A 26,098-nucleotide genomic window follows, 5' to 3' on the forward strand; every position below is an offset into this window, starting at 1 on the left:
CGGCGGCGATGGAGGAGCAGCTCGCGACGCTGATCCAGACGGTCAACGAGAGCCGCGCCGCCAACGACGCCAAGTTGGAGGCAATTCAGCAGTCGCTGGAGCTTTGGCGCCCTGCGGTCCAAAATCTCCAAGGCCAGCTCGATGAACTCCGTACCCAAGTGGGCAGGATCGCGCTCCATCCCATGCTCGTGGATCCGTAGTCCATCCCGGAGGAGCAGCCGCGACGGCCAGTGCCCCCACCATCGGCGGCCGATCTGGGGCAACAACATGGGCCAAGTGGCCACGGTGAGGTCTTCAACTCCGGGGGCTCGGTACATGGGGTGGTCACCACCCTGGCACCGCCTCCGGTCAAGGGCGCGTGCTCTAATCCCTCTGAAATTCGTACTGCCATAGATCTAGATCAACCCATGTCTGGCAGCTTGGTGCAAGAGCGAACCCCCTTGCCTTACTCGCATCATGCGCACTGGGTACTGTCGAAGATGGATTTCCCATCTTTCGACGGGGACAACCCCCAATTCTGGAAGAACAAGTGTGAAAAATACTTTGATGTTTTTGGGATTGCTCCGGATATGTGGGTTAGGTTAGCGACACTGCACTTCACGGGCAATGCAGCTCATTGGCTATAGTTGCATGAGTCACAACACACTGTATTCACATGGGAAACACTTTGTAGTGCATTGAGTACCAAGTTTGGGCGGGAGCAATATCAGGCACATATCCAGCAGTTCAATACATTGCGGTAAAAGAGTACTGTGCATGAGTATATGCAGCGTTTTGAGGAGTTGATGCATCACATATTAGCTCATAATCCTGCATTAGATTCTGTTTATTTTACAACCCAGTTTCTTGAAGGGCTTAGAGCCGAGATTAGAGCGGGCGTTATGTTGCATCAGCCAAAAGATTTGGAGACTGCCTTTTCTCTTGCTTCGTTATAGGAGGAGCTGTTAGAGGCGTTACCGCGCCGAGAATATCGACGCCAAGACGTGGCTCCCCCGAGACAACCTGTGCAGCGGCCGCTGCTCGCGTTGGGAGCACCTCCAGCTCGTCAAATGATGCCTGGGCCACCAGCTGCAGCGGATGATCACCGGGCCAGGGAGGCAGCCCGAGCACCGGATCAGCGGGAATAGGGGCCTGGCGATAACAGGATCGCCACTTTGCACAATTATCACCGAATGCGAGGATTGTGTTTCAAGTGTGGCGAGCGGTGGGGCTCGGGGCATCAATGTGGCCCGACTGTTCAGTTGCACATTGTGGAGGAACTATTGGATATATTGCAAGCTGATAATGTCGAACCAGAGATGCCAGAACTGGAGGAGGACAACGAGGTTCTCATGTGTATCTCGAAGGTGGCCACAACAGGGCAAACCACCCCTCATACAGTGCGGCTTGTGGTTAAGATAACAGGCAAGGAGGTCTTGATTCTTGTTGATTCAGGCAGTTCGTATAGCTTCATCAGTGAGACAGTGGCTGAGCGGGTGCAAGGGCAGATTCGACTGCAGCAACCTATGGTGGTCAAAATTGCTGATGGAGGTTCTATGTCCTGCAATGGGGTCATTCCAGCGTGTGCTTGGGCGGTTCAAGGGCAGGAATTTGTCACTGATCTTCGCGTTCTTCCATTGGGCTGCTATGATATGGTTGTTGGGATGGATTGGCTGGAGGAGTGTGGGCCGATGTGGATAGACTAGGCAGCGAAGCAGCTCCAGTTCCAGCATAAGGGCGCGTTGATCACCCTGACAAGTGTGCAGAGTAAGCTGGAGCCTGTCCAACACATATCTGGCGCTCAGCTGTGAGCCATGGAAAACATGGACACAATTACTCAGGTGGTGGTGTTGCGTGCTGTGGGTCCTGATATGCATATCACTACAGTCCCAGAAGAGATTCAACAATTGCTTGATGAGTACCAGTTGGTGTTTGCAGAACCAACGGAGTTGCCTCCTCATAAGTCATGGGACCATACCATTCCACTTTTTCCTGGGGCTAAACCAGTTAATATTCGGCCTTATCGGTATACACCGGAGCAGAAGAACGAGATCGAAGCACAGGTCCGAGAGCTATTGAAGGCAGGATTGATCGTTCCAAGCGTCAGCTCGTTTTCTTCACCGGTGCTGTTAGTACAGAAGAAGGATCAAACTTGGAGGATGTGTGTGGACTCCCGTCATTTGAATGCCATCACAGTGAAGAGTACCTACCCCTTGCCAATCATCGACAAACTCCTTGATGAATTGGCCGGTTCCTGCTGGTTCTCGAAACTTGATTTGCGAGCTGGTTACCATAAGATCTGAATGGTTGAGGAGGACGAGGCCAAAACATCATTCAAAACGCATCAGGGCCACTTCCAGTTCAGGGTTATGCCGCCCGGGGTAACAGGAGGACTGGCTACGTTCCAAGGTGGTATGAACATAGTGCTCTCACCTCTCATCCGTAAGGGTGTGCTCGTGTTTATGGATGACATATTGGTCCATTCCCGCACCTGGCCAGAGCATGTGACTCTCCTTCGTGCCGTGTTGAAGATACTCTTAGAGAATGGTCTAAAAGCGAAGATGTCTAAATGCACCTTTGCTCAGAATCGCATTGACTATTTGGGACACCACATCAGTCAGGAGGGTGTCGCCATGGATACCACTAAGATCCAAGCAGTGCGTGATTGGCGAAGACCGGACTCAGTTTGCAAGCTAAGGGGGTTCTTAGGGCTGACAGGGTACTATCGCAAACTTGTCCGCAATTTTGGCGTGATTTCACGACCATTGACAAAAATGTTGAAGAAAGGAACGATTTTTGTGTGGACACCAGTAGCGGATACAGCATTCAAAGAACTGAAGCGAGCATTGATTGAAGCCCCTGTTTTGGTACTTCCAGACTTTTCCAAGCGGTTTGTTGTGGAGACAGATGCAAGTGCTACAGGAGTTGGAGCTGTGTTGATGCAAGATTCACACCCGGTGGTGTATCTCAGCAAGGCATTGGGGCCTAAGAATATCGGACTCTCTACATATGAGAAAGAGTGTCTAGCTTTCTTGCTAGCCATTGAGCAGTAGAGGCCGTACCTGCAACATGCTGAATTCACCATCCGCACGGATCAGAAAAGTTTGTTGAATCTTACTGACCAGTGATTGAACACCTTGATACAACAGAGAGCGTTTACTAAGCTGGTGGGGCTGCAATTTGTTATCCAGTACAAGGCGGGAGTCGCCAATCGAGCCGTGGATGCTCTCTCTCGCCGTGATCACCCTGTTGATGTTGAACTGGTGGCTGTGTCGGTGTGTAAGCCAGCATGGTTGGAAATGATTGCTGCGAGCTATCGAACGGACCCGGAAGCGCAACAGAAATTGACAAAGCTAGCGGTGCTGACCCCGGATGAACAGGGCTACTCTTTGAAAGATGGCATCATTCGGTATGAAGACAGGATCTGGGTGGGAGTGGACAGTGACATTCAGCGCTCCCTGATCACGTCCTTGCATGATAGCGCTGTGAGGGGCCACTCCGGCTTCCATGCCACTTATAATCGCATCAAGAGGTTGTTTTGCTGGAAGGGCATGCAAGATATGATTAAGAAGTATGTTCGTGCTTGTGTAACCTACCAGCGAGCGAAAACTGAGAGAGTTTCGCCAGTAGGGCTGTTGCAGCCTTTGCCAATTCCAAAGAGGCCTTGGGCAGTGGTGTCGCTGGACTTTATTGAAGGGCTTCCTAGATCCAGTGGCCACGATGTCATTCTAGTGGTTGTGGACAAGTTCTCGAAGTATTCTCACTTCGTACCCCTGACTCATCCATTCACGGCTCTCTCGGTGGCGACTGTTTACATGCAGAGCATCTTTCGCTTACATGGTCTTCCCTTGGCTATCATATCAGACCGCGACCAAATATTCACAAGTGTTGTGTGGTAGGAGCTGTTCAAGTTATCCCAGACTCAGTTGCGATTGAGCTCATCATATCACCCTCAAACGGATGGCCAGACAGAAAGGGTGAATCAGTGCCTGGAGGGATATCTTCGTTGTGCAGTTCATTCGTGCCCCCGCAACTGGAGTAAATGGTTGTTTCTTGCTGAGTATTGGTACAACACCTATTTCCTCTCGTCGTTGGGTCGTACGCCGTTTGAAGTGATCTATGGGAATTTGCCTCGCGAGTTTGGGGTGATGCAAGTCGAGGAGTGTTCTGTGCCTGACTTGGCATCATGGCTGCAGGAGCGGGAGGTGATGATGCAACACCTTCAACAGCAACTTAAGCGTGCTCAGGATCGCATGAAGAGGCAAGCGTATAAACACCGTACTGACCGGGAGTTCGATGTTGGTGACTCAGTTTTCCTCAAGCTTCAACCGTTTGTGCAGACGTCCATGGCCCATCGACCGCATCAGAAGCTGGCATTCCGATACTATGGGCCCTATCCGATCATTGCTCGCGTTGGCGCAGTGGCTTACAAGCTGAAGCTCCCCGAAGGCAGCAAAATTCATCCTGTGGTGCATGTGTCTCAGCTCAAGAAGCTGGTAGGTCCAGAGATTCCGGTGAGTTCTACCTTGCCCCCCGCTAACACCATCCTGCAGGCAGAGCATCAGCCGGCATGCATCCTGGGGCACAAGATGGTCAAGACGGAGGGTGCCTCTCAACCCAGAATTCTGGTGCAATGGAGTGACCTGCCATCATCTCTGGCTACTTGGGAGGACTTAAGCGATCTTCAACGTCGTTTTCCGGTGGCGCCGGCTTGGGAACAAGCCGGTACTCAAGAGGGCGTGAATGTCACGACTGACATGGTGGACCCGAAGTGCCTAGAGGAGAAGCACTCGACGGTCCAGGGATTGATGGACTGTGAAGCCGAGTGGGTTAGTTTGGTCGGTTCGGTTGGGCCTATGTTGGCCTTGTGGGCTGCAGCCCGTCTCATTCTTGTATAACTAGCCCTTTCTTGTGTAAGCTAAGGATATCGATTAAGTGGATATTGAATCGGCTGTGAGCGAGGAGCTGATCTTCTCCTCCGGAACCCTAATTCCCTTCTCCTTTGTCGATCCCCTTTCTCTCTCCCCCTCCAATCCCTTAGTAGATTGGGCCCGTTACACGTTGCTAGCTGCGATCTCACTGCTGGGCACTTCAGACATGGTCCAAAAGTCAGAGATAAATATGGACCATAAACAAATAATTAAAAAGTGGTGAATAAGAACATCCTCTTTTTCCATTCAACTTGGTGACTGACAAAACAATTAAAGCAGGCATACAAACAGTGTACGTAATGCACCATAGTTTTCTGATTGGGGTGTATACTCCTGTACTGATAGCAGAATGCAGGTGAAAGAAATCAGTACACTAGAACCAGTGGTGACAAGAGTTTCATAGAGATGCGGCTTGGAGAACATTCACAATATTTGTCTGTCAACACGACTGAATGCCAAGAATACGGTCTGTCGGCGTGGTTGATTGATGCCCACTGCGTGATTGATTTGGCTACCCTGTTTGAGTCGGCTCAACAAGCATTAGTTCTATCGTTTATGATGCCATGAATGATGAGTCTTGATTCTTGAATGAATCTGGAATGATAATAGACATATGAACTAAAAACAGTCAATGAATTATTCAAGAATGCCATATTATTCCCAGAAAATATCTGAGCTGCTGGAGAACGGATGACGTATTTATTTTAAACTTGGCAATTCATTTGTGAGTCTGAACATTTGCCACAGCGAGCAGGACTGAATCCCAGCTAGTATCATACATAATCTTTGTCTAGTGGTTTTTACATTGCTATTACCTGTATAGTTTTTCCAGTTTGTTGGCTCCAAGATGGTCTGGTTCATCTCTCTCTCTCTTTTCAGATAGCACTGATGAACGCAAAGATTCAACACCAGTAACAACTACACAATGGAATATGGGAAGTCGGAACACTGCTTATCATATATGTCAAACTTGTTGCAGGCAAGGAGGACTACGTCCTTTCAGGTGCTTGGGAAGAACATGGCACACTCCAGGTACCACCCAGCTGCCTTGAGAAATATTACGACAGAAGAAGATCGTCTGTTCTCTGAACTTGTTTTTTTTTTCCTGAATCTGAGGCAGAATTTCAGATACTTTGGCATGGCCGGCCTCAAGAGATGTCTTCAAGATGAGCAAGGAATTTGCGCGACGTGTTTAGGTAGTCTAATCAAGCTGGTTTTATGCTCTTTTTTACTTAGTTGGCTCTATACATTAGCCAAAATTACCTCCCCTGTACCGTGCAGTGCACCTCTGATCATCTCGTAATCAACTTGCATAGGATTTTTGTTGACGCAAGTTGGAACATACATTTGGTGCGGGAATGCAGGCAGCATGTAAATGGTGCTGCGGTGTAAGTCCATGCTAGAGTTTCCTTGGCTATATCAAATTTGCAAATTCACCATATGAATATAGGTAGACCATGTAAAACAACATATGATGGAATAAAGAGCAGTGCAGATAAGGCCTATTTGAGTCAGATCCAAACCATGAACTTATCCCCTTAGATATTGTTTAGAATACAACATCTCCAAGTGTAGGGCAATCAATTTTTTGTCAAGATCTCCACACCAGCATAAAAGACAGAAACAAAAGCACCAAGTCCAAATCAAACGCGTGAATAAGATCATCAAGTTCAACGTTCTACAGTATTACATGCCAGTGGAGACTACTTGAGGGATGGCACCATCACTCACAAAAAAAGAAAGAGGTATGGCACCATCAAGTTGTCACTGATCAATTTGTTCTACCTCTTAGCGTTTTTGTATGTTACATTGTTTTACTCGTTCAACAGCCTCGTTATCCCTCCCATAAGCCCCTCTTTTAGTTTGTCGCTAGGGGAAAAAGGAGAGATGATTGCATAGTCAAACATATTACTCTGAACATCTTGTTGCCGGCTGTATATGATGATTCCCATTGGTTATGTCTTGTCGAAGTATAACTTACATATATATTAAGTGAGTCGAGTTACAATACTTGTTTTCTTTGACTACATCATGTGGTACACTTGTAAATTGTAAGAGCTTTCCTCGAGACAAGTTATGCATTGACAAGGAATCCAATATAAAGAATTATTGGATGAAAGGGATTTCTACCCAAGTCCATAGCTGGCAGTATCATGCTGTGACGGATAAGTTTTCTTCCACCTATCGTTGTTTTTTTATGTTAATGTCATTGTTCCGCTTGTTAAACAGACCTTGTTGATCCTCTCAGATGTCCCTCTTTTCATCCCTCTCTTGTGAAAAGAAGGTGAGAAATCGCATAGTCAAACATATTGCTGTTGAGTAGCATATGTCACAACATTTTGCCCGCATCGCTTCTTAGTCTAACATTGGGTTGTTTCTCTGCAGCTGCACAAATATTATCCCAGGCTTTATCCTGACAATTCCCATTGACTATGTTTCTTCCAAGTACTTTGTCAGCTCCTCCCCTCCACCATATTGAGAAGAAGTGAAGCACAAGGATCGTATAAATACTCCTCTTTCTTGAGAAGGTTGTAGGAAGCTATAGGAACCATTTAGCATGTCAATGCCCAATACCAAGTTGAGCTTTTCCTGTATAGCTACTGCAGCTGTTGTCATCCTAACCCTAGGCAGTAGAACCAGTAGTTGCTTGCAATTTACTTATCCCAACTTCAACACAATCAATAGGGATGATTTCAGTTTCAGCCCAGGCTCAACAATTGCAGACGGTGCCTTGCAGATCACACCAAGTACCGGAAACATGCGCCACCGGTCGGGGAGAGTGTTCTATGCAAGGGAAACCATCAAGCTGTGGAACAAAAAGCTCATGATGCCCACATCGTTCAGGACAGATTTCCTGCTCAGCATCCTCCCCGGTCAGAATGGGGCTGGAGAAGGTATGGCATTTGTGCTCACAAACAATCCATCATTGCCTAGCAACAGTAGTGGCCAGTGGCTTGGCATATGCAATGACACGGCAGATGGCACGAAGACGGACCCAGTTGTTGCTGTCGAGTTTGACACGAGGAAGAGCTATGAGGATGACCTTGACGGCAACCATATCGGCATCAACATCAACAACGTCAAATCTATTCGGTAATACCCGCTTAGTAATGTTTCCATCGTCCTCTCAAGTGGGTCTGATGTATGGGTCAGTATCAGGTACCACGGCACATCGAAATTGTTTCAAGTATTTCTAGTCCAACACAGCATCTGTGGGCGGTATGTCTACCAAGGAGATATCTACATTGATCTATCACAGCTTCTGCAGGACAAGATATATCTGGTATTTGCAGGTTCCACTGGCAACTTCACCCAACTGAACCATATAAAGTCGTGGAACTTCACCATGATAGATGAATAAGCCTGTGTTTCTTTGGCCTTCGGGCAGCAATTAGCGGGATATGGAGTTGTCGAACGTCGGATTGCTCTTCACGGGAGGGGCTCGACAGCACAATAGTTTCTGCTCCATGACCTCTACTTCTCTCATGGGGAAGTGAGTACTATGGATATTTGTACTATTGTATTGAGAGTGTCGAGTGTTCACTATGATGTGCTTGTGAAGTTGTATGTTCCTGCTTGTTTTATGGCTGAATAATTTTATACATGCATCAGTCCTTTTTAAGCACTACAAAAATATGATCGAGGGAGTAAACGGTGGACGGGGGCTCCGCACACGGCTAAGACAATGTTGTCTCTTTGTGTGGCACCCCCTACCCATGTATATATAGGTGGGAGGGGAGGAGGCAGCCCTAGGGCTGCTGTCTTGCCCCGCGCCCCCTTTTCTTGTAAGACGAAGGGGGGAGAGGGAAGGAAGTGGGAGTCCTACTCCACACTTTCCTTTCCCTCCACTCTTTTCTTCTCCTCCTCATAGGGCCGGCCACTATAGGGGTGCACCAACCCCTTGTGGGCTGGTGTGTTCCCTCTCTAGGCCCATACGGCTTATATCTTTGCCAGGGGTGCCCGAAACTCCTTTGCAGTGACCTGATAAGTACCCGATACCCTCCCAAACACTTCCGGTGTCCGAATACCATCGTCATATATATCAATCTTTACCTCTCGATCATTTCAAGACTCCTCGTCATTTCCGTGATCTCATCCGGTACTCTGAACAACATTCGATCACCAAATCACATCACTCATATAATACTATATCGTCAGCGAACATTAAGTGTGGGGACCCTACGGGTTCGAAAACTATGTAGACATGATCGAGACACCTCTCCGGTCAATAATCAATAGCGGAACTTGGATGCCGATATTGGCTCCTACATATTCTACGAAGATCTTTATCGGTCGAACCGTTATGACAACATACGTAATTCCCTTTGTCCATCGGTATGTTACTTGCCCGAGATTCGATTGTCGGTATCTTCATATCTAGTTCAATCTCGTTACTGGCAAGTCTCTTTACTCGTTCCATAATACATCACCTCGTGACTAACTCCTTAGTTGTTTGCTTGCAAGCTTATGATGTGCATTACCGAGAGGGCCCAGAGTTACCTGTCCGATACTCGAATTGACAAATCCTAATTTCAATCTATGCCAACTCAACAAACACCTTCGGATATACCTGTAGATCATTTTTATAATCACCCAGTTACATTGTGACGTTTGATAGGACACAAGGCATTCCTCTGGTATCCGGAAGTTGCATAATCTCATAGTCGAAGGAATATTTATTTAACATGAACAAAGCAATATCAATAAAACTGAACGGTCATTATGCTAAGCTAACGGATGGGTCTTTTCCATCACATCATTCTCCTACCGATTCGATCCCGTTATCAAATGACAACTCATGTCAATGGTTAGGAAATATTAACCATGTTTGATCAACGAGCTAGTCTAGTAGAAGCTCACTAGGGACACGGTGTTTGCTTATGTATTCACACATGTATTAATGTTTCCAATCAATACAATTCTAGCATGAATAATTAATCTTTACCATGAATAGGGAAATATAAAATAACAACTTTATTATTGCCTCTAGGGCATATTACCTTCACAGTGCACATCACCCTATGGAATTAACCCCGACCAGCGCACTCCCTCGCCTGCGTTCGCCAGCCTCCAGTAACCCCCCCCCCCCCCCCCCCCCCGTGTACAACTACTCGCCGCTGACGTACACATGCTAACCAACGCCGCCTCTATGTCATGGCGCCCTGCCCTTCTCGCAAGCCTCGGCGTCATATTTCGGCAACCCCGGCGCGAGGGACACTGACATGGACGAGATCATCACGAGTGGCTCGGTCGCCGCCGCCTCCTACCCCGGGTTCCACACGCAAGATGACATAATGGACACCATCGACGACATGGACGACGAGCTGGACGACGCCGAGGAGGAGGAGGAGGAGGAGGAGGAGTATATGGAGCCGGTGCCGGCTAGCAAAGGGAGAAAGAAGAAGCGGGGGGCCAATGCCAGGACGGGCGAGCCGCACGTCAAGTGGACGTCCAAAGAAGACGAGTGCCTCGCCAAAGCATGGAAGATTGTCAGCATCGACTCGGTCACTGGCGCAAACCAGAATGCGGACATGTATTGGACGCGTATCAAGTCGGCATTCGATGAGCGTAAGCTTGTTGACCCCTACTTCGCCACCATCCACATGCAGCGTCGGCGCAAAGGCCATGTCGAACCATTGGGTGATCATCCAGACGAACTGCAACAAATGGCATGGGATCGTCGAGGAGATCGCAGCTCGCCCGGAAAGCGGCGCCAACGTCTAGAGTCAGGTATGTATAGCCGCCGGCTCTCACTTCTTTTCACCGTGTACGTCGCCGACACTTGTTCTTCGGTTGCGCAGATGATTTAGATGTTCACCATGTACCGCCAGGACAGCAGCGACCAAGAGTTCAAGTTCCTCCACATGTTCTCCCAGATCAAGAAGTGCGAGAAGTGGAGGGATGTCCAGCACACCCTCGCTAAGGCCAAGGAGACGTACAAGCTGGACACGCCCGGCCTGGAGGCGGCGGATGGGCGCTGACGGTGTCCTGGACTAGGGGGTACTCAACCCGTCGTCTCCCGATCAGTTGGATTGGGCCGAGGACCCCCATGGCCGTATACTCATGGGCCAGTCCGGACAGCTGGCGCATACAAGGAAGATTCCGCAAGACTTGGCGATCAAGACAAGGACTCCTCCCCCACCGGCGTATTCGGCTAGGACTCTTGTTATCCTAGGCCTCTGGTGCATTATATAAACCAAGGCCAGGCTAGTCGATAGACAGACAACAACAATCATACCATAGGCTAGCTTCTAGGGTTTAGCCTCCTTGATCTCGTGGTAGATCTACTCTTGTAATACCCACATCATCAATATCAATCAAGCAGGACATAGGGTTTTACCTCCATCAAGAGGGCCCGAACCTGGGTAAAACATCGTGTCCCTTGCCTCCTGTTACCATTGATCCTAAGACGCACTGCTTGGGACCCCCTACCCGGGATCCGCCAGTTTTGACACCGACATTGGTGCTTTCATTGAGAGTTCCGCTGTGTGATCGGCACAAGGATCAATGGCTCGACTGCAGGTCAACTGCGACGTCGGCTTCTTCGTCACCAGCTCGACTGGTCACCTTGGCTTGACCGAGGACTGCGGCCTACCTTCGATCGTCATGTTTGGATGAAGGCCTTCATCAACACCAACTCCGATCTCTATCAAGATCATGGAGGAGTCATCCATGGAGCTCGGGGGCTCAACGTCAACATTGCCCTCAGGCGACCGAGCTGTTTTTCTGGACAGCAAACTTGTATCCACCACCACCGCCTCCTCGAGTGTCGCTTAAACGATTACTTCGGTGGAATTATGCGGAATTAAGTCTACAACAACCCTGCAAAAATTTCGTCGAGTTCCGATGGAGGAATCTCCGGCAATCTCCGATATACCGGAGCCCTGTTGAATCTGGACGAGAATCCGGATGAGTTTAGGGCGTGGTATCCAGCATCTAGCTCGGATGTCCTTTGGAGGATCCAACCGTTGATTTACTGCGGAATTCCCATATCTACCGCCTGCCAAAAATTCAGCTCGATCCGACCGTCCAAACTCCGGAAAACTTCCGATTAGTGCATCACTTTTTGGATCTGTTTTCTGCGCGAGAACGAATCCGACCCGAATTCATCTTCTTTATGAACGGGATCTCGGACATCCTTTTTGAATGAAGTTTTCGTATGAGGTGTTGTGTTTTATTCTCAAACACATCCCGGTAGTATTAAAAGTATTTTTGCAATACGAACTTTACCGTCGCGCCGGTGTCAAACTAGCCCGACAACATCACTCCACGGTGGCTGACCTGTGTTAGACACGTCGTGCTTTGTTGAGCTGAGCTCAATTTCTTCGGAACATCATCTCGGCCAGCCGAACAATAGTTCGGCATCGCGAAGGATAAATCGTCACCAACATCGCCGCCCCACGAATTACACGGAGCGGGCACACCTGCATCGCCACGCGGTCGCTTCATCAAGCCGGCATCGACCGCGTCACGACCTGCATCGGCAGGGCCGCACTATTGCTTCTTCAAGCTGGTGTCCATCACGCCGACCTACTTTGACATCTTGGCTGGACCGGGGGCTTCGCCATCTCTTCATCAACCTACTCCGGACACTTCGGCGTCACTAGCCGACCAGGCAATGGGTGCGCGGATCGAGTCCTAATTTTGGGAATCACCTTCCTACGAATTGCTACAACAAATAAACCAGGTGCTATTAATCCTAGTATTTCTTTTTGCTTGTTTGGGTTAATTTTTCCCAAGGAATTATTACTCTAGTTTGTCCATCATATGTACACAGGTCTATCAAATGGTGGCCGCATTATCGACGGTAGCATTGATGGTTCGGTCAGTTTCCGTACATAGTCCGGCGAACACCGTATCCGAAACTCGGACCGACCTGTGAATCCAGGCTTTGCCACGCCTTTATTGCATTACGCCGACGACCTACATCGACATCGACTTCGGCGCCAGGCCATATTTCTTTTATTACTCACTTTGCATAAATTATTTATTATGAAACGATTTTTTTACTATTATCTCTGGTTTGCACTATTTTTTGTGCACAGGAAAATGATCCAGCCGGACTATATCCTTTGACGTCACCTTGGTTGGACGGGGGGCTTCGTCAACACTTCATTACCCCATGCCAGGGACTTCGGCATCACTCTACCGTCCTGCATTGACCATGCTATATCACCACTTCACAGTGCCGAGCTCTTTGCTCCGCCACCTCGGGACCGGCTTGGGGGATGGAACCTTGTCCCGCATCAAGCTCGGACCGCATTGTCAATACCGAACACATTAACCAGCTAAGTTGCCTTCATGCTCAAAGTTTTAAAATTTCTAACTTGTGTTCGGTTCGACCAAGCATTATACTTTCTCGGAAAAAAGTTGCTTGTAAAAATCTTCCTTGTCGAAACTTTGTTCGCACACACTTGACGGGCTACCCGCGCTCATTATACCTGGGGGCTTCTTTAACAGAAGCTTATTAATTCGGGCTTTATGCCCAACACATGTGTCACACTTCTGCATATACCTTTTATTCACCATTATATGCATCGATATAACTTCAGTTTTGGCCAAGCTGGGTTGCCTGGCTCCTGTGCTTACCCCTACGTTCCCGATTGTTCGGCTAGGTGGTAAAGGGAGCACCTCTGCGATTGTTACTGCCGGGTCAGCCGGATGTGTACCTTAGACTGGGTGAAGCCAAAAGCTAGCGTTCTTAAGAGAATACTCGGTCGGTGAACTAAAAGTTGATTTCTTACCTATTTATTTACCTGTCACCAGATGTTTTTCTGCTCTTTTCGCAGTCCGGACATGCACTTTAGGACATGCCTCCCAGGAAAAGGAACCCATAATGGAACTATTCTTCCTAGAAGATGTTTCTTACTAACCATGTAATATAACATAACTAGTTGGGCACTTGTCTGATAAAGCACTAATGACCCCTACGCCTGGTCTCCACGCATGCCCCGGTTTTATTACCGTGAGGGTATTCGGACACACTCCGGACTATTGGGTCCAGAGGTTGAAGCGAAAAGGTCCGCTACGACAAACGATCTACAATCCGGCTAGAAGGCATTCTACATGTCACCTTACATTATATAGTCAACTTTTACCCAAGTCACTTGGGGGCTCTTATGTTTATTTGAGCCGTTTCATACTAAGTGTTTCTCTTCCTAGCCGTTGCAAAGTTTTTATTATTATTTATCACTCCTTTTTTTCGACACAAGTGTGCGGTTACTAGCCATAGGGTGACCCGCTTGAAATTTTGAGATAGGATGTGTCATGTTAATGCGTGGCAGAAGCACCTTTTGTTTCTAAAGTCCAATTTTCGGATTGGCACCGAACACTTGATCTAGTTCGGACACTAACCTTTTGAATAAGTTTTTTTTGCTTTTCGAGCCCATGGCACTTTTAAACTATTTGTGTGTTTTCAGCACAAGTCTCGCAGTGCAACGCCGAACACCTTTAGAGATTCGGCAAAAACATTCTCGGGTATTGCTATATATGCATCGGTTTCGAATTGTGTCTTCGGTCAATAGTTGGGTTGCCCGGCTCCTGCGCTTGCCTCCTATGTTCCGCTTTGTTCGGCTAGGTGTGCAAAGGGAGAACCACTGCGATTGTGCTTCCAGCTCACATGGTTAAGCACCTCAGTGGAGAAAGTTGAAAACTGATTGTTACAGTAAGCGTAAACTGGTCGGCGGTCCGATGACGGCGTTAAACGACGGGCCATTCATAACAATGGCCGAAGTGTTTACGGCTTGACCTCGACTGTCGCCAAACACTACCGGAGGCTATTAACTGGCCTCCCACACTAAATCTTCGATATTTTGCTCTTACATTGGAGCTGAGGTTTCATGATCATGCTTAACATGACAACCCAAAGAAAGGAACCGATAGCGGGACTATTTTCTTTGGAAGACATTTCTTCTGTTAAACAGTAATATAACATGTCTCTCCGTGTACCTTTGTTTATAAAACCGCATGGCCAGATGCCTTGTTTGTTCTAAATCTTTGCCCTCATAAAGGCTTTATAAAGCAGGACAAACACTCCTCGGCTATTGGCCGAGGAGGTGGAAGCCGATGGTCGGTCAACAAAGTTTTTGTACAATGCGGATCTGAGTATTAATGACATAAAGTACTTGGATACATAGAGTCATTACACATAATTTGTGATTTTACTATGGATATCGATCCTTAATTCGGCCTCCCGTGCCCGCACTAAGGCTCGGGGGCTACTGGGCTTCGGGCTCATTATTTACAAATATTAAAGGGGCACATCGATCCCCTGATCTGGTGTTGCCACCCGACCAGTGTCTCGGGGGCTACTGCATTGCCTGTCCAATGCAAAAAAAATTAAGTGTAATACAGTCTCCGAGGAGATTTTGATCCTCAGGTTGGTCGGCCGCACCCAACCTGAGTCTTGAGGACTGAGCACGCCGCTTTTTGTGTCCCGAAGTATTCTGTCGAGCTAGGACTTGATCCTCAGACCGATTTTGCAAATCAACCTGAGTCTCAGCAGCTACGAGGATCAGCGGTCTTATGTCATCCTTCATGGGCATCTCGGGTTTTAGACCGATACCCACCTTGAGGGCTACTGGTTATGTATCTCGACAGAGAATAAATTGCACCAATCAAAAATATTGACAAAAATCGGCCCACCTGCAGGGTGGTGCACCACCTCGGAAGCAGTCCGGCATAAAGCTCGGGCGCTAGTGGCTGGCTCCATAGAGGGCATTTCCGGTATTAAGCTCGGCTAAACTCCTTCAAACTTCTTTGAACCAAGGTGATTTATGACACCTCGGATACAGTCCGGCGTTGGAGCTCGGATACATAGTCCGACGTTGGAGCTCGGATACATTCCGGCGTTAGAGCTGGGAAGCAGTCCGGCATTGGTGCTTGGCTGCAAAAGATATCTCGAATGTAGTCTGGCGTTGGAGCTCGGACGAGAGAGGACGCTGCCACCCAGGAACAACTTCAAAACCCGAGGTGTGGCATAAAAATAACAAGGCATTGATAAAGGCCGGAAACCTCGGATACCCGACGTTTAAACTCGTCGAATGCATTTCGGCGATCCTCAAGATAGAAGATGAGAAGATTTGTTGAACCAGTTTTCAAGACCGGCAACCGAATATGACGAACAGTTCGGAAGAATAGAGGAGCGTCCCTAACTTGAAGACCGGTTCAGGGGGCTACTGACGGTGTCCCGGACTAGGGGGTACTCAACGCGTCGTCTCCCGATCAGTTGGATTGGGCCGAGGACCCCCATGGCCGTATACTCATGGGCCAGTCCGGGCAGCTGCCGCATACAAGGAAGATTCCGCAAGACTTGGCGATCAAGACAAGGACTCCTCCCCCACCGACGTATTCGGCTAGGACTCTTGTTATCCTAGGCCTCTGGTGCATTATATAAACCAAGGTCAGGCTAGTCGATAGACAGACAACAACAATCATACCATAGGCTAGCTTCTAGGGTTTAGCCTCCTTGATCTCGTGGTAGATCTACTCTTGTAATACCCACATCATCAATATCAATCAAGCAGGACGTAGGGTTTTACCTCCATCAAGAGGGCCCGAACCTGGGTAAAACATCGTGTCCCTTGCCTCCTGTTACCATTGATTCTAAGACGCACTACTTGGGACCCCCTACCCGAGATCCGTCGGTTTTGACACCGACATTGGTGCTTTCATTGAGAGTTCCGCTCTGTGATCGGCACAAGGATCAATGGCTCGACTGCAGGTCAACTGCGACGTCGGCTTCTTCGTCACCAGCTCGACTGGTCACCTTGGCTTGACCGAGGACTGCGGCCTACCTCCGATCGTCATGTTTGGATGAAGGCCTTCATCAACACCAACTCCGATCTCTATCAAGATCATGGAGGAGTCATCCATGGAGCTCGGGGGCTCAACGTCAACATTACCCTCAGGCGACCGAGCTGTTTTTCTGGACAGCAAACTTGTATCCGCCGCCACCGCCTCCTCGAGTGTCGCTTAAACGATTACTTCGGTGGAATTATGCGGAATTAATTCTACAACAACCCTGCAAAAATTTCGTCGAGTTCCGATGGAGGAATCTCCGGCAATCTCCGATATACCGGAGCCCTGTTGAATCTGGACGAGAATCCGGACGAGTTTAGGGCGTGGTATCCAGCATCTAGCTCGGATGTCCTTTGGAGGATCCAACCGTTGATTTACTGCGGAATTCCCATATCTACCGCCTGCCAAAAATTCAGCTCGATCCGACCATCCAAACTCTGGAAAACTTCCGATTAGTGCATCACTTTTTGGATCTGTTTTCTGCGCGAGAACGAATCCGACCCGAATTCATCTTCTTTATGAACGGGATCTCGAATATCCTTTTTGAAGGAAGTTTTCGTATGGGGTGTTATGTTTTATTCTCAAACACATCCCAGTAGTATTAAAAGTATTTTTGCAATACGAACTTCACCGTCGTGCCGATGTCAAACTAGCCCGACAACATCACTCCACGGGGCCGACCTGTGTTAGACACGTCGTCGCTTTGTTAAGCCGAGCTCAATTTCTTCGGAACATCATCTCGGCCAGCCGAACAATAGTTCGGCATCGCGTAGGATAAATCGTCACCAACATCGCCGCCCCATGAATTACACGGAGCGGGCACACCTGCATCGCCACGCGGTCGCTTCATCAAGACGGCATCGACCGCGTCACGACCTGCATCGGCAGGGCCGCACTATTGCATCTTCAAGCTGGTCTCCATCACGCCGACCTACTTCGACATCTCTGCTGGACCGGGGGCTTCGCCATCTCTTCATCAACCTACTCCGGACACTTCGGCGTCACTAGCCGACCAGGCAATGGGTGCGCGGATCGAGTCCCAATTTTGGGAATCACCTTCCTTCGGATTGCTACAACGAATAAACCAGGTGCTATTAATCCTAGTATTTCGTTTTGCTTGTTTGGGTTAATTTTTCCCAAGGAATTATTACTCTGGTTTGTCCATCATATGTACACAGGTCTATCAAATGGTGGCCGCATTATCGACGATCGCATGATGGTTCGGTCAGTTTCCCTACATAGTCCGGCGAACGCCGCATCCGGAACTTGGACCGACCTGTGAATCCAGGCTTTGCCACGCCTTTATTGCATTACGCCGACGACCTGCATCGACATCGACTTCGGCGCCAGGCCATATTTCTTTTATTACTCACTTTGCATAAATTATTTATTATGCCACGATTTTTTACTATTATCTATGGTTTGCACTATTTTTTGTGCACAGGAAAATGATCCAGCCGGACTATATCCTCTGACGTCACCTCGGTTGGACGGGGGGCTTCGTCAACACTTCATTACCCCATGCCAGGGACTTCGGCATCACTCTGTCGTCCTGCATTGACCATGCTATATCACCACTTCACAGTGCCGAGCTCTTTGCTCCGCCACCTCGGGACCGGCTTGAGGGATGGATCCTTGTCCCGCATCAAGCTCGGACCGCATCTTCAATACCGAACACATTAACCAGCTAAGTTGCCTTCATGCTTAAAGTTTTAAAATTTCTAACTTGTGTTTGGTTCGACCAAGCATTATACTTTCTCGGAAAAAAGTTGCTTGTAAAAATCTTCCTTGTCGAAACTTTGTTCGCACATACTTGACGCGCTACCCGCGCTCATTATACCTGGGGGCTTCTTTAACAGAAGCTTATCAATTCGGGCTTTATGCCCAACACATGTGTCACACTTCCGCATGTACCTTTTATTCACCATTATATGCATCGATATGACTTAAGTTTTGGCCAAGCTGGGTTGCCTGGCTCCTGTGCTTACCCCTACGTTCCCGATTGTTCGGCTAGGTGGTAAAGGGAGCACCTCTGCGATTGTTACTGCCGGGTCAGCCGGATGTGTACCTCAGACTGGGTGAAGCCGAAAGCTAGCGTTCTTAAGGGAATACTCGGTCGGTGAACTAAAAGATGATTTCTTACCTATTTATTTACCTGCCCCCAGATGTTTTTCTGCTCTTTTCGCAGTCCGGACATGCACTTTAGGGCAATGCCTCCCAGGGAAAGGAAACCCTAACGGAACTATTCTCCCTGGAAGATGTTTCTTACTAACCATGTAATATAACATAACTAGTTGGTCACTTGTCTGATAAAGCACTAATGACCCCTACGCCTGGTCTCCATGCATGCCCCGGTTTTTATTACCGCGAGGGTATTCGAACACACTCCGGACTATTGGGTCCAGAGGTTGAAGCGAAAAGGTCCGCTACGACAAACGATCTACAATCCGGATAGAAGGCATTCTACATGTCACCTTACATTATATATTCAACTTTTACCCAAGTCACTTGGGGGCTCTTATGTTTATTTGAGCCGTTTCATACTAAGTGTTTCTCTTCCTAGCCGTTGCAAAGTTTTTGTTATTATTTATCACTCCTTTTTTTCGACACAAGTGTGCGGTTACTAGCCGTAGACTGACCCGCTTAAAGTTTTGAGATAGGATGTGTCATGTTAAAGCGCGGCAGAAGCACCTTTTGTTTCTAAAGTCCAATTTTTGGATTGGCACCGAACACTTGATCTAGTTCGGACACTAACCTTTTGAATAAGTTTTTTTGCTTTTCGAGCCCATGGCACTTTTAAACTATTTGTGTGCTTTCAGCACAAGTCTCGCAGTGCAACGTCGGACACCTTTAGAGATTCGGCAAAAACATTCTCGGCTATTGCTATATATGCATCGGTTTCGAATTGTGTCTTCGGTCAATAGTTGGGTTACCCGGCTCCTGCGCTTGCCTCCTATGTTCCGCTTTGTTCGGCTAGGTGTGCAAAGGGAGAACCACTGCGATTGTGCTTCCAGCTCACATGGTTAAGCACCTCAGTGGAGAAAGCCGAAAACTGACTGTTACAATAAGCGTAAACTGGTCGGAGATCCGATGACGGCGTTAAACGACGGGCCATTCATAACAATGGCCGAAGTGTTTACGGCTTGACCTCGACTGTCGCCGAACACTACCGGGGGCTATTAACTGGCCTCCCACACTAAATTCTCGATATTTTGCTTTTACATTGGAGCTGAGGTTTCATGATCATGCTTAACATGACAACCCAAAGAAAGGAACCGATAGCGGGACTATTTTCTTTGGAAGACATTTCTTCTGTTAAATAGTAATATAACATGTCTCTCCGTGTACCTTTGTTTATAAAACCGCATGGCCAGATTGCCTTGTTTGTTCTAAATCTTTGCCCTCATATATAAAGCAGGACAAACACTCCTCGGCTATTGGCCGAGGAGGTGGAAGCCGATAGTCGGTCAACAAAGTTTTTGTACAATGCGGATCCGAGCATTAATGACATAAAGTACTTGGATACATAGAGTCATTACACATAATTTGTGATTTTACTATGGATATCGATCCTTAATTCGGCCTCCCGTGCCCGCATTAAGGCTCGGGGGCTACTGGGCTTCGGGCTCATTATTTACAAATATTAAAGGGGCACATCGATCCCCTGATCTGGTGTTGCCACCCGACCAGTGTCTCGGGGGCTACTGCATTGCCTGTTCTATGCAGAAAATTTTAAGTGCAATACAGTTTCCGAGGAGATTTTGATCCTCAGGTTGGTCGGCCGCACCCAACCTGAGTCTCGAGGACTGAGCACGCCGCTTTTTGTGTCCCGAAGTATTCTGCCGAGCTAGGACTTGATCCTCAGACCGATTTTGCAAATCAACCTGAGTCTCAGCAGCTACGAGGATCAGCGGTCTTATGTCATCCTTCATGGGCATCTCGGGTTTTAGACCGATACCCACCTTGAGGGCTACTGGTTATGTATCTCGGCAGAGAATAAATTGCACCAATCAAAAATATTGACAAAAATCGGCCCACATGCGGGGTGGTGCATCACCTCGAAAGCAGTCCGGCATAAAGCTCGGGCGCTAGTGGCTGGCTCCATAGAGGGCATTTCCGGCATTAAGCTCGGCTAAACTCCTTCAAACTTCTTTGAACCAAGGTGATTTACGACACCTCGGATACAGTCCGGCGTTGGAGCTCGGATACATAGTCCGACGTTGGAGCTTGGATACATTCCAGTGCTAGAGCTGGGAAGCAGTCCGGCATTGGTGCTTGGCTGCAAAAGATATCTCGAATGTAGTCCGGCGTTGGAGCTCGGACGCGAGAGGACGCTGCCACCCGGGAACAACTTCAAAACCCGAGGTGTGGCATAAAAACAACAAGGCATTGATAAAGGCCGGAAACCTCGGATACCCGACGTTTAAACTCGTCGAATGGATTTCGGCGATCCTCAAGATAGAAGATGAGAAGATTTGTTGAACCAGTTTTCAAGACCGGCAACCGAAGATGAAGAACAGTTCAGAAGAATCGAGGAGCGTCCCTAACTTGAAGACCGGTTCAGGGGGCTACTGACGGTGTCCTGGACTATGGGGTACTCAACGCGTTATCTCCCGATCAGTTGGATTGGGCCGAGGACCCCCATGGCCGTATACTCATGGGCCAGTCCGGACAGCTGGCGCATACAAGGAAGATTCCGCAAGACTTGGCGATCAAGACAAGGACTCCTCCCCCACCGGCGTATGCGGCTAGGACTCTTGTTATCCTAGGCCTCTGGTGCATTATATAAACCAAGGCCAGGCTAGTCGATAGACAGACAACAACAATCATACCATAGGCTAGCTTCTAGGGTTTAGCCTCCTTGATCTCGTGGTAGATCTACTCTTATAATACCCACATCATCAATATCAATCAAGCAGGACGTAGGGTTTTACCTCCATCAAGAGGGCCCGAACCTGGGTAAAACATCGTGTCCCTTGCCTCCTGTTACCATTGATCTTAAGACGCACTGCTTGGGACCCCCTACCCGAGATCCGCCGGTTTTGACACCGACAGGCGCCCTGACGGCAACAAAAAGAGTCAAGACGGCGAAGGACGCGCACCGGCTGCCGAGCGGCTGCAATCATCGATCGAGCAGTGCATCACCGACACCAAGAACAACGCAGCCAAGAGGGAGGAGAAAACCGATATGCGGTGGTCGGCGTTGATGACGAAGCAGGACGTGAAGCTAGCTCGACCTACTCTGGACCAACGTCGCCGTGAGGAAGAGGAACACCGACCTGGCGTTCATGATGGGGGCGGACATGTCGACGATGGACGAGCAGGTCAAAGCGTGGTACCTGGCCGAGCGCGGCCTCATCTTGAACCAGATGCCTTCGACGACCGCACCTACGGCCACGCCGACCCCAACGCCGCCGCCTAATTTCTTGCCTTCGCTGGAGCGCGCGCTAAATGGGCATTTTACCCCGCGCGCGCATCTTTTGGCGCGGCTGTTGGGATGCTCAAAGATGCACCCGAAGAAGAGTAAATAAAATTTTCAAAAGCATTTGGTTCACGCGCACGATGAAAAGGTAGTGGAGTGGGAGTAGTGCGTGGTTTCTTTCTCCAGTCTCCGCCTGGTCGTCCTTCATTGTGTCTCTTTCAGACCTCATCAGATAGATATATACTTTAATTTGTTTCCACATATATTCACTTTTTTGTTGTTATAATCAGGGGATCTCTGAAGTTTTAGATCAAAGTCGACTTCAGACTTCAGATAGATATACTAGTAATTTTTTTCTGCATAAATTGTTAAGTTGCTGTTTCTTCTTAATTGCACGTATGGCTAATGAGCAGCACTAATTCTGTTTCAGGAGAATAACACCTAACTTCCACAAGCGAGATGACGGATGGCGGCCAGTTATCCCCCAGTTATCCCCCCCCCCCCCCCCCCCCCCCCGCCCCCCAATTGTCACACCCACGTTTTGACAATGAGATGGGTGTTTCGAGAACTTCCTTTGAACTTAGCATATTTATTAACTTCCGAAATCGGGCAATCATTCACGAAGGCCTTTTTTTTGTTTCGTTGGACTGCTTATTCCACCGCATATGGTACTAACTATTTGTTATATTGTATACTCTTTGCAGATGCATCTTGTCGACTTCAGTGGACCACACATTACCAAATAATCAAGGGGATCTGTGAGGGCGTACATTATCTTCACCAACAGCGTATTATTCACATGGACCTCAAACCTCAGAATGTACTATTGGATGATAACATGACGCCCAGAATTGCGGATTTCGGTCTATCACGTCACTTAAGTGGAAGCCAGAGTCGGGCTATTACTGATCACAAGCTTGGGACAATGTAGGCTAGTAATTTTCTTTGCGAACTTAACATTTTTATTACTCATCTGCCATTTTTTTTTTGCATACTCTTCATTCACCTAATCGAACAGACTACACCAAAATTTTGTGCAGGGGGTATATGGCACCAGAATTCTTAATTAGTGGAGAAATCACCTTCAAGACCGACATATATAGTTTGGGCGTTATTGTAATGGAGATCCTTATGGGACATAAGGAGTGCTCCAGTGTTAAGGAGGTAATTATTTTGTATGTGAGGTTTAAAAAAAAAATTGTAGACAGCATGTTAAGAAGAAACCACAATCTTGTTGGAAACAAATTCAACATATATTCAGTTAGTGTATCTAATTAACATTAGAATTTGCAAATGACAAGATCTGAATGTTGTCTTTGCAGCGATCTTCCACCCAAAAAATAAAGTAAAATAAAGCTGATTTTGATTTCTAAAGTCATTATGTGCATCGAAAGATTAATAACACAAAATTAATCAAGTGAGAAATTCGAAATTGTTTGTGATAGTTATCCTTGCATTTGGTCTCTGGTCCTAATAAATACGGCTGCGTGTTTTTGTTTTTCTGTTCTAAATGCATGCCGTCCTTCTTTATAACTAACCATGGTTATCAAATTGCAGGTAGTTGAAAGCTGGACGGACATGTTTGGGACATCAAATAGTCACACATCATTGGAACAAGTAAAGGCATGTGCCGAGATAGGGATAGAATGTACGAACTATTACCCAGGGAACAGGCCGACAACATGGTTTATCATCCGTGGAATACTGGGTGACGCGGAAATTTCAAATTGGCCTGTTACAAGTGATGTAGGCGGCGGCAGCAAGTCTCCAGCGGCAGCTGTGTCCTCCTTGGAGCGGGGTTCTGTGATTATTGTGCTCTTCGTGCGGCTGTTGTGCGTGCCTCCGGTGCCGTGGATTTCCAGGAAGGGAGGGGATAGGGTTCCCCTCCTCCAGTGGTTTCCTCACCAGCTCGCCGAGGAAGCCGGAGCTTCTGAATTTTGGTTCTTGGCCCCTGCTGCTGTTTTTTTATCCTGGCAGCTTACCCTCTTTCTTGCCCGGTCTCAGATTTTGGGTCTGCTTGGCTCTAGGCGAGTCGCCGTCGACATGTCAGGAACGCCTGGTTCCGCTCCTGTGGCTTCGTTGGGTACCATCCAGGCAGGTTCTAGGGTGAACTAGTCCATCGCTCAACGATGCGGCGCCTTTCGAGCCAGGCGATGAGGTAGGGGCCTTCTTTGACGATGGAGTCGTCTGGGTGTGTCTTCCACAAGTCCCTGGTGTTCTGGCAACGGCATGCCTCTCATCGTCGTCGTCTCCTTGCCCTGCGCTGGCAGATGCCTTCCCCGTGGTTGTGTGCGTGCAAGAGGTCCCTAGCATCTCCTATCTATTAGCTTCATGTCGATCTGTTATCTAGCTGGATGTGTGCTATGTGAGCTGCCTCCCAGTGCCTTTGTATCTTTGCCGTTTTCTTTTTCTTTGTGTGGTTCGTGGTTGTAATCTTTGTAATCCTGGCCGGTTGATGGCTTTGTTAATTTAAAGCCGGGCTCTTCTTGAGCCTTCGTTCTAATAAAAAAAATAATGGTGGTAATGGATAAAGATCTGCATTTTGCTTGTAATCTGCATCTGTAATGAATGAATGCTCCTGATCTCCCTGGAAAAAAATAATGCTAGGATCCAGGCTGCGTTTGGTCTAGCACGTATGCTTTCTTACTTAACCTGATTATTAAACCCCTTGGTTTCATGTTAATTGCTAGGTCAGATAGTTAATATTTTTAAGCCCGTGTACAAAACTGGAATTGGACGGGAACTGACACGACCCTTTAATTCTGAAAGGTGAATCTCTATTCTCTCTCTTTTTTCCCAACTTTTAGACAGAAGAAACTCGTCAAGTGAAATATACATCCTTTTGAAGCGTCGGCAAAAGCTTTGCCTTATTCTGCAGTGTTAATAACAATGGGAAGATGATGGTAACAGCAAGAAACTAACCGACTGTGCAAACACTGTTGTATTACTGTCTCTGAACCTTAACCGTCATGTGTCCCTGTTGGAACAACCCAGTCCATGGTGAAGGCTGTCTCCTACTAACGGATGGAGCGGCAGAAGCTCCTTTGAGAGAAGAATTGATATCCCGTTTTAGTTGGAGAAAATAATTGTCATGTTAGTTATCCGTAATCCAGTGAAAAAGAGTATCTAGAACACAAAGTAGATCTTAGTCATTTGTTGGAACAACCCAGTCCATGGCCAAGGCTGTCTCTCTGCACACGGGAGAAGGCAATCTATTTGAGCAGGTGGAGCGGCAGCTGACCCCTCCCGTTGTAGCAGGTGAAGCTCCTTTGAGAGAAGAATTGACATCCCTTTTTTGTTGGAGAGAAGAATTGGCATCAGATGTTAATTATCCGTAGTCAAGTGCAAAAGAACACAAAGTACTACTTAGATCTTCGTAATCCCTTCAGAATTACAAACAGGTGCGCCTCCTGCACAAAATTTGGGCTGGCCCATGTGCGGGCGAGTTGCGCCCCTGTTTGTTTTCCTATTCTTTTCTCTCTTATTTTTGGCTTCATATTGTTCAGGATTTAAAAAAAATGAAAAAATATGTTTAAGAATTTGAAAAATGCTCTCAGTTTGAAAAACTGTTCGTGAGTTCAAAAAAATGTTCTTGAACTTCAAAAAATGTTCGTGCATTAAAAAATTATTTGTGATTTTCCAAAATATTCATGAATTCAAAAAAAGTTCCCGGATTCAACACACATGTTTGGCTATTTGAGAAAATGTTCACGGATTCAATAAATGTCCAAGAACTTTAAAAAATGTTTGCAACAGCAAAAGCATGTTTGTGGATAAAAAAATAAATAATTAGAAAAATGTTTATGAATTTGAAAATAAGTTCCTGAAATTTCAAAAAATGGTCAATATTTTGAAAATATATATTCATGAATTAGGAAAATGTTCATGATTTCAAAAAGTGTTCGTGAATTCAAAATTTTCATGAAGTTCAAAAAATGTTCACTAACATCAAAGAATGTTCACATGT

The 26,098-nt window shown here is 47.5% G+C and overlaps 1 protein-coding gene and 1 pseudogene across 1 annotated transcript; both read left to right on the forward strand.

Annotated features, from left to right (window-relative positions):
* Positions 1–7,401: 7,401 nt before the first annotated feature.
* Positions 7,402–8,271, forward strand: LOC123088469 (probable L-type lectin-domain containing receptor kinase S.5; annotated as a pseudogene).
* Positions 8,272–22,012: 13,741 nt separating this feature from the next.
* LOC123084474 (cysteine-rich receptor-like protein kinase 27) lies at positions 22,013–24,246 on the forward strand. Its single transcript, XM_044506059.1, has 4 exons — positions 22,013–22,232; positions 22,836–23,058; positions 23,172–23,295; positions 23,689–24,246. The coding sequence occupies exons 1-4, from the start codon at positions 22,013–22,015 to the stop codon at positions 24,244–24,246; spliced, it is 1,125 nt and encodes a 374-aa protein (XP_044361994.1).
* The last annotated feature ends 1,852 nt before the right edge of the window (positions 24,247–26,098 follow it).

The sequence above is a fragment of the Triticum aestivum genome, chromosome 4A (genome assembly GCF_018294505.1).
Source record: "Triticum aestivum cultivar Chinese Spring chromosome 4A, IWGSC CS RefSeq v2.1, whole genome shotgun sequence".
In the NCBI taxonomy this organism is placed as follows: Eukaryota; Viridiplantae; Streptophyta; class Magnoliopsida; order Poales; family Poaceae; genus Triticum; species Triticum aestivum.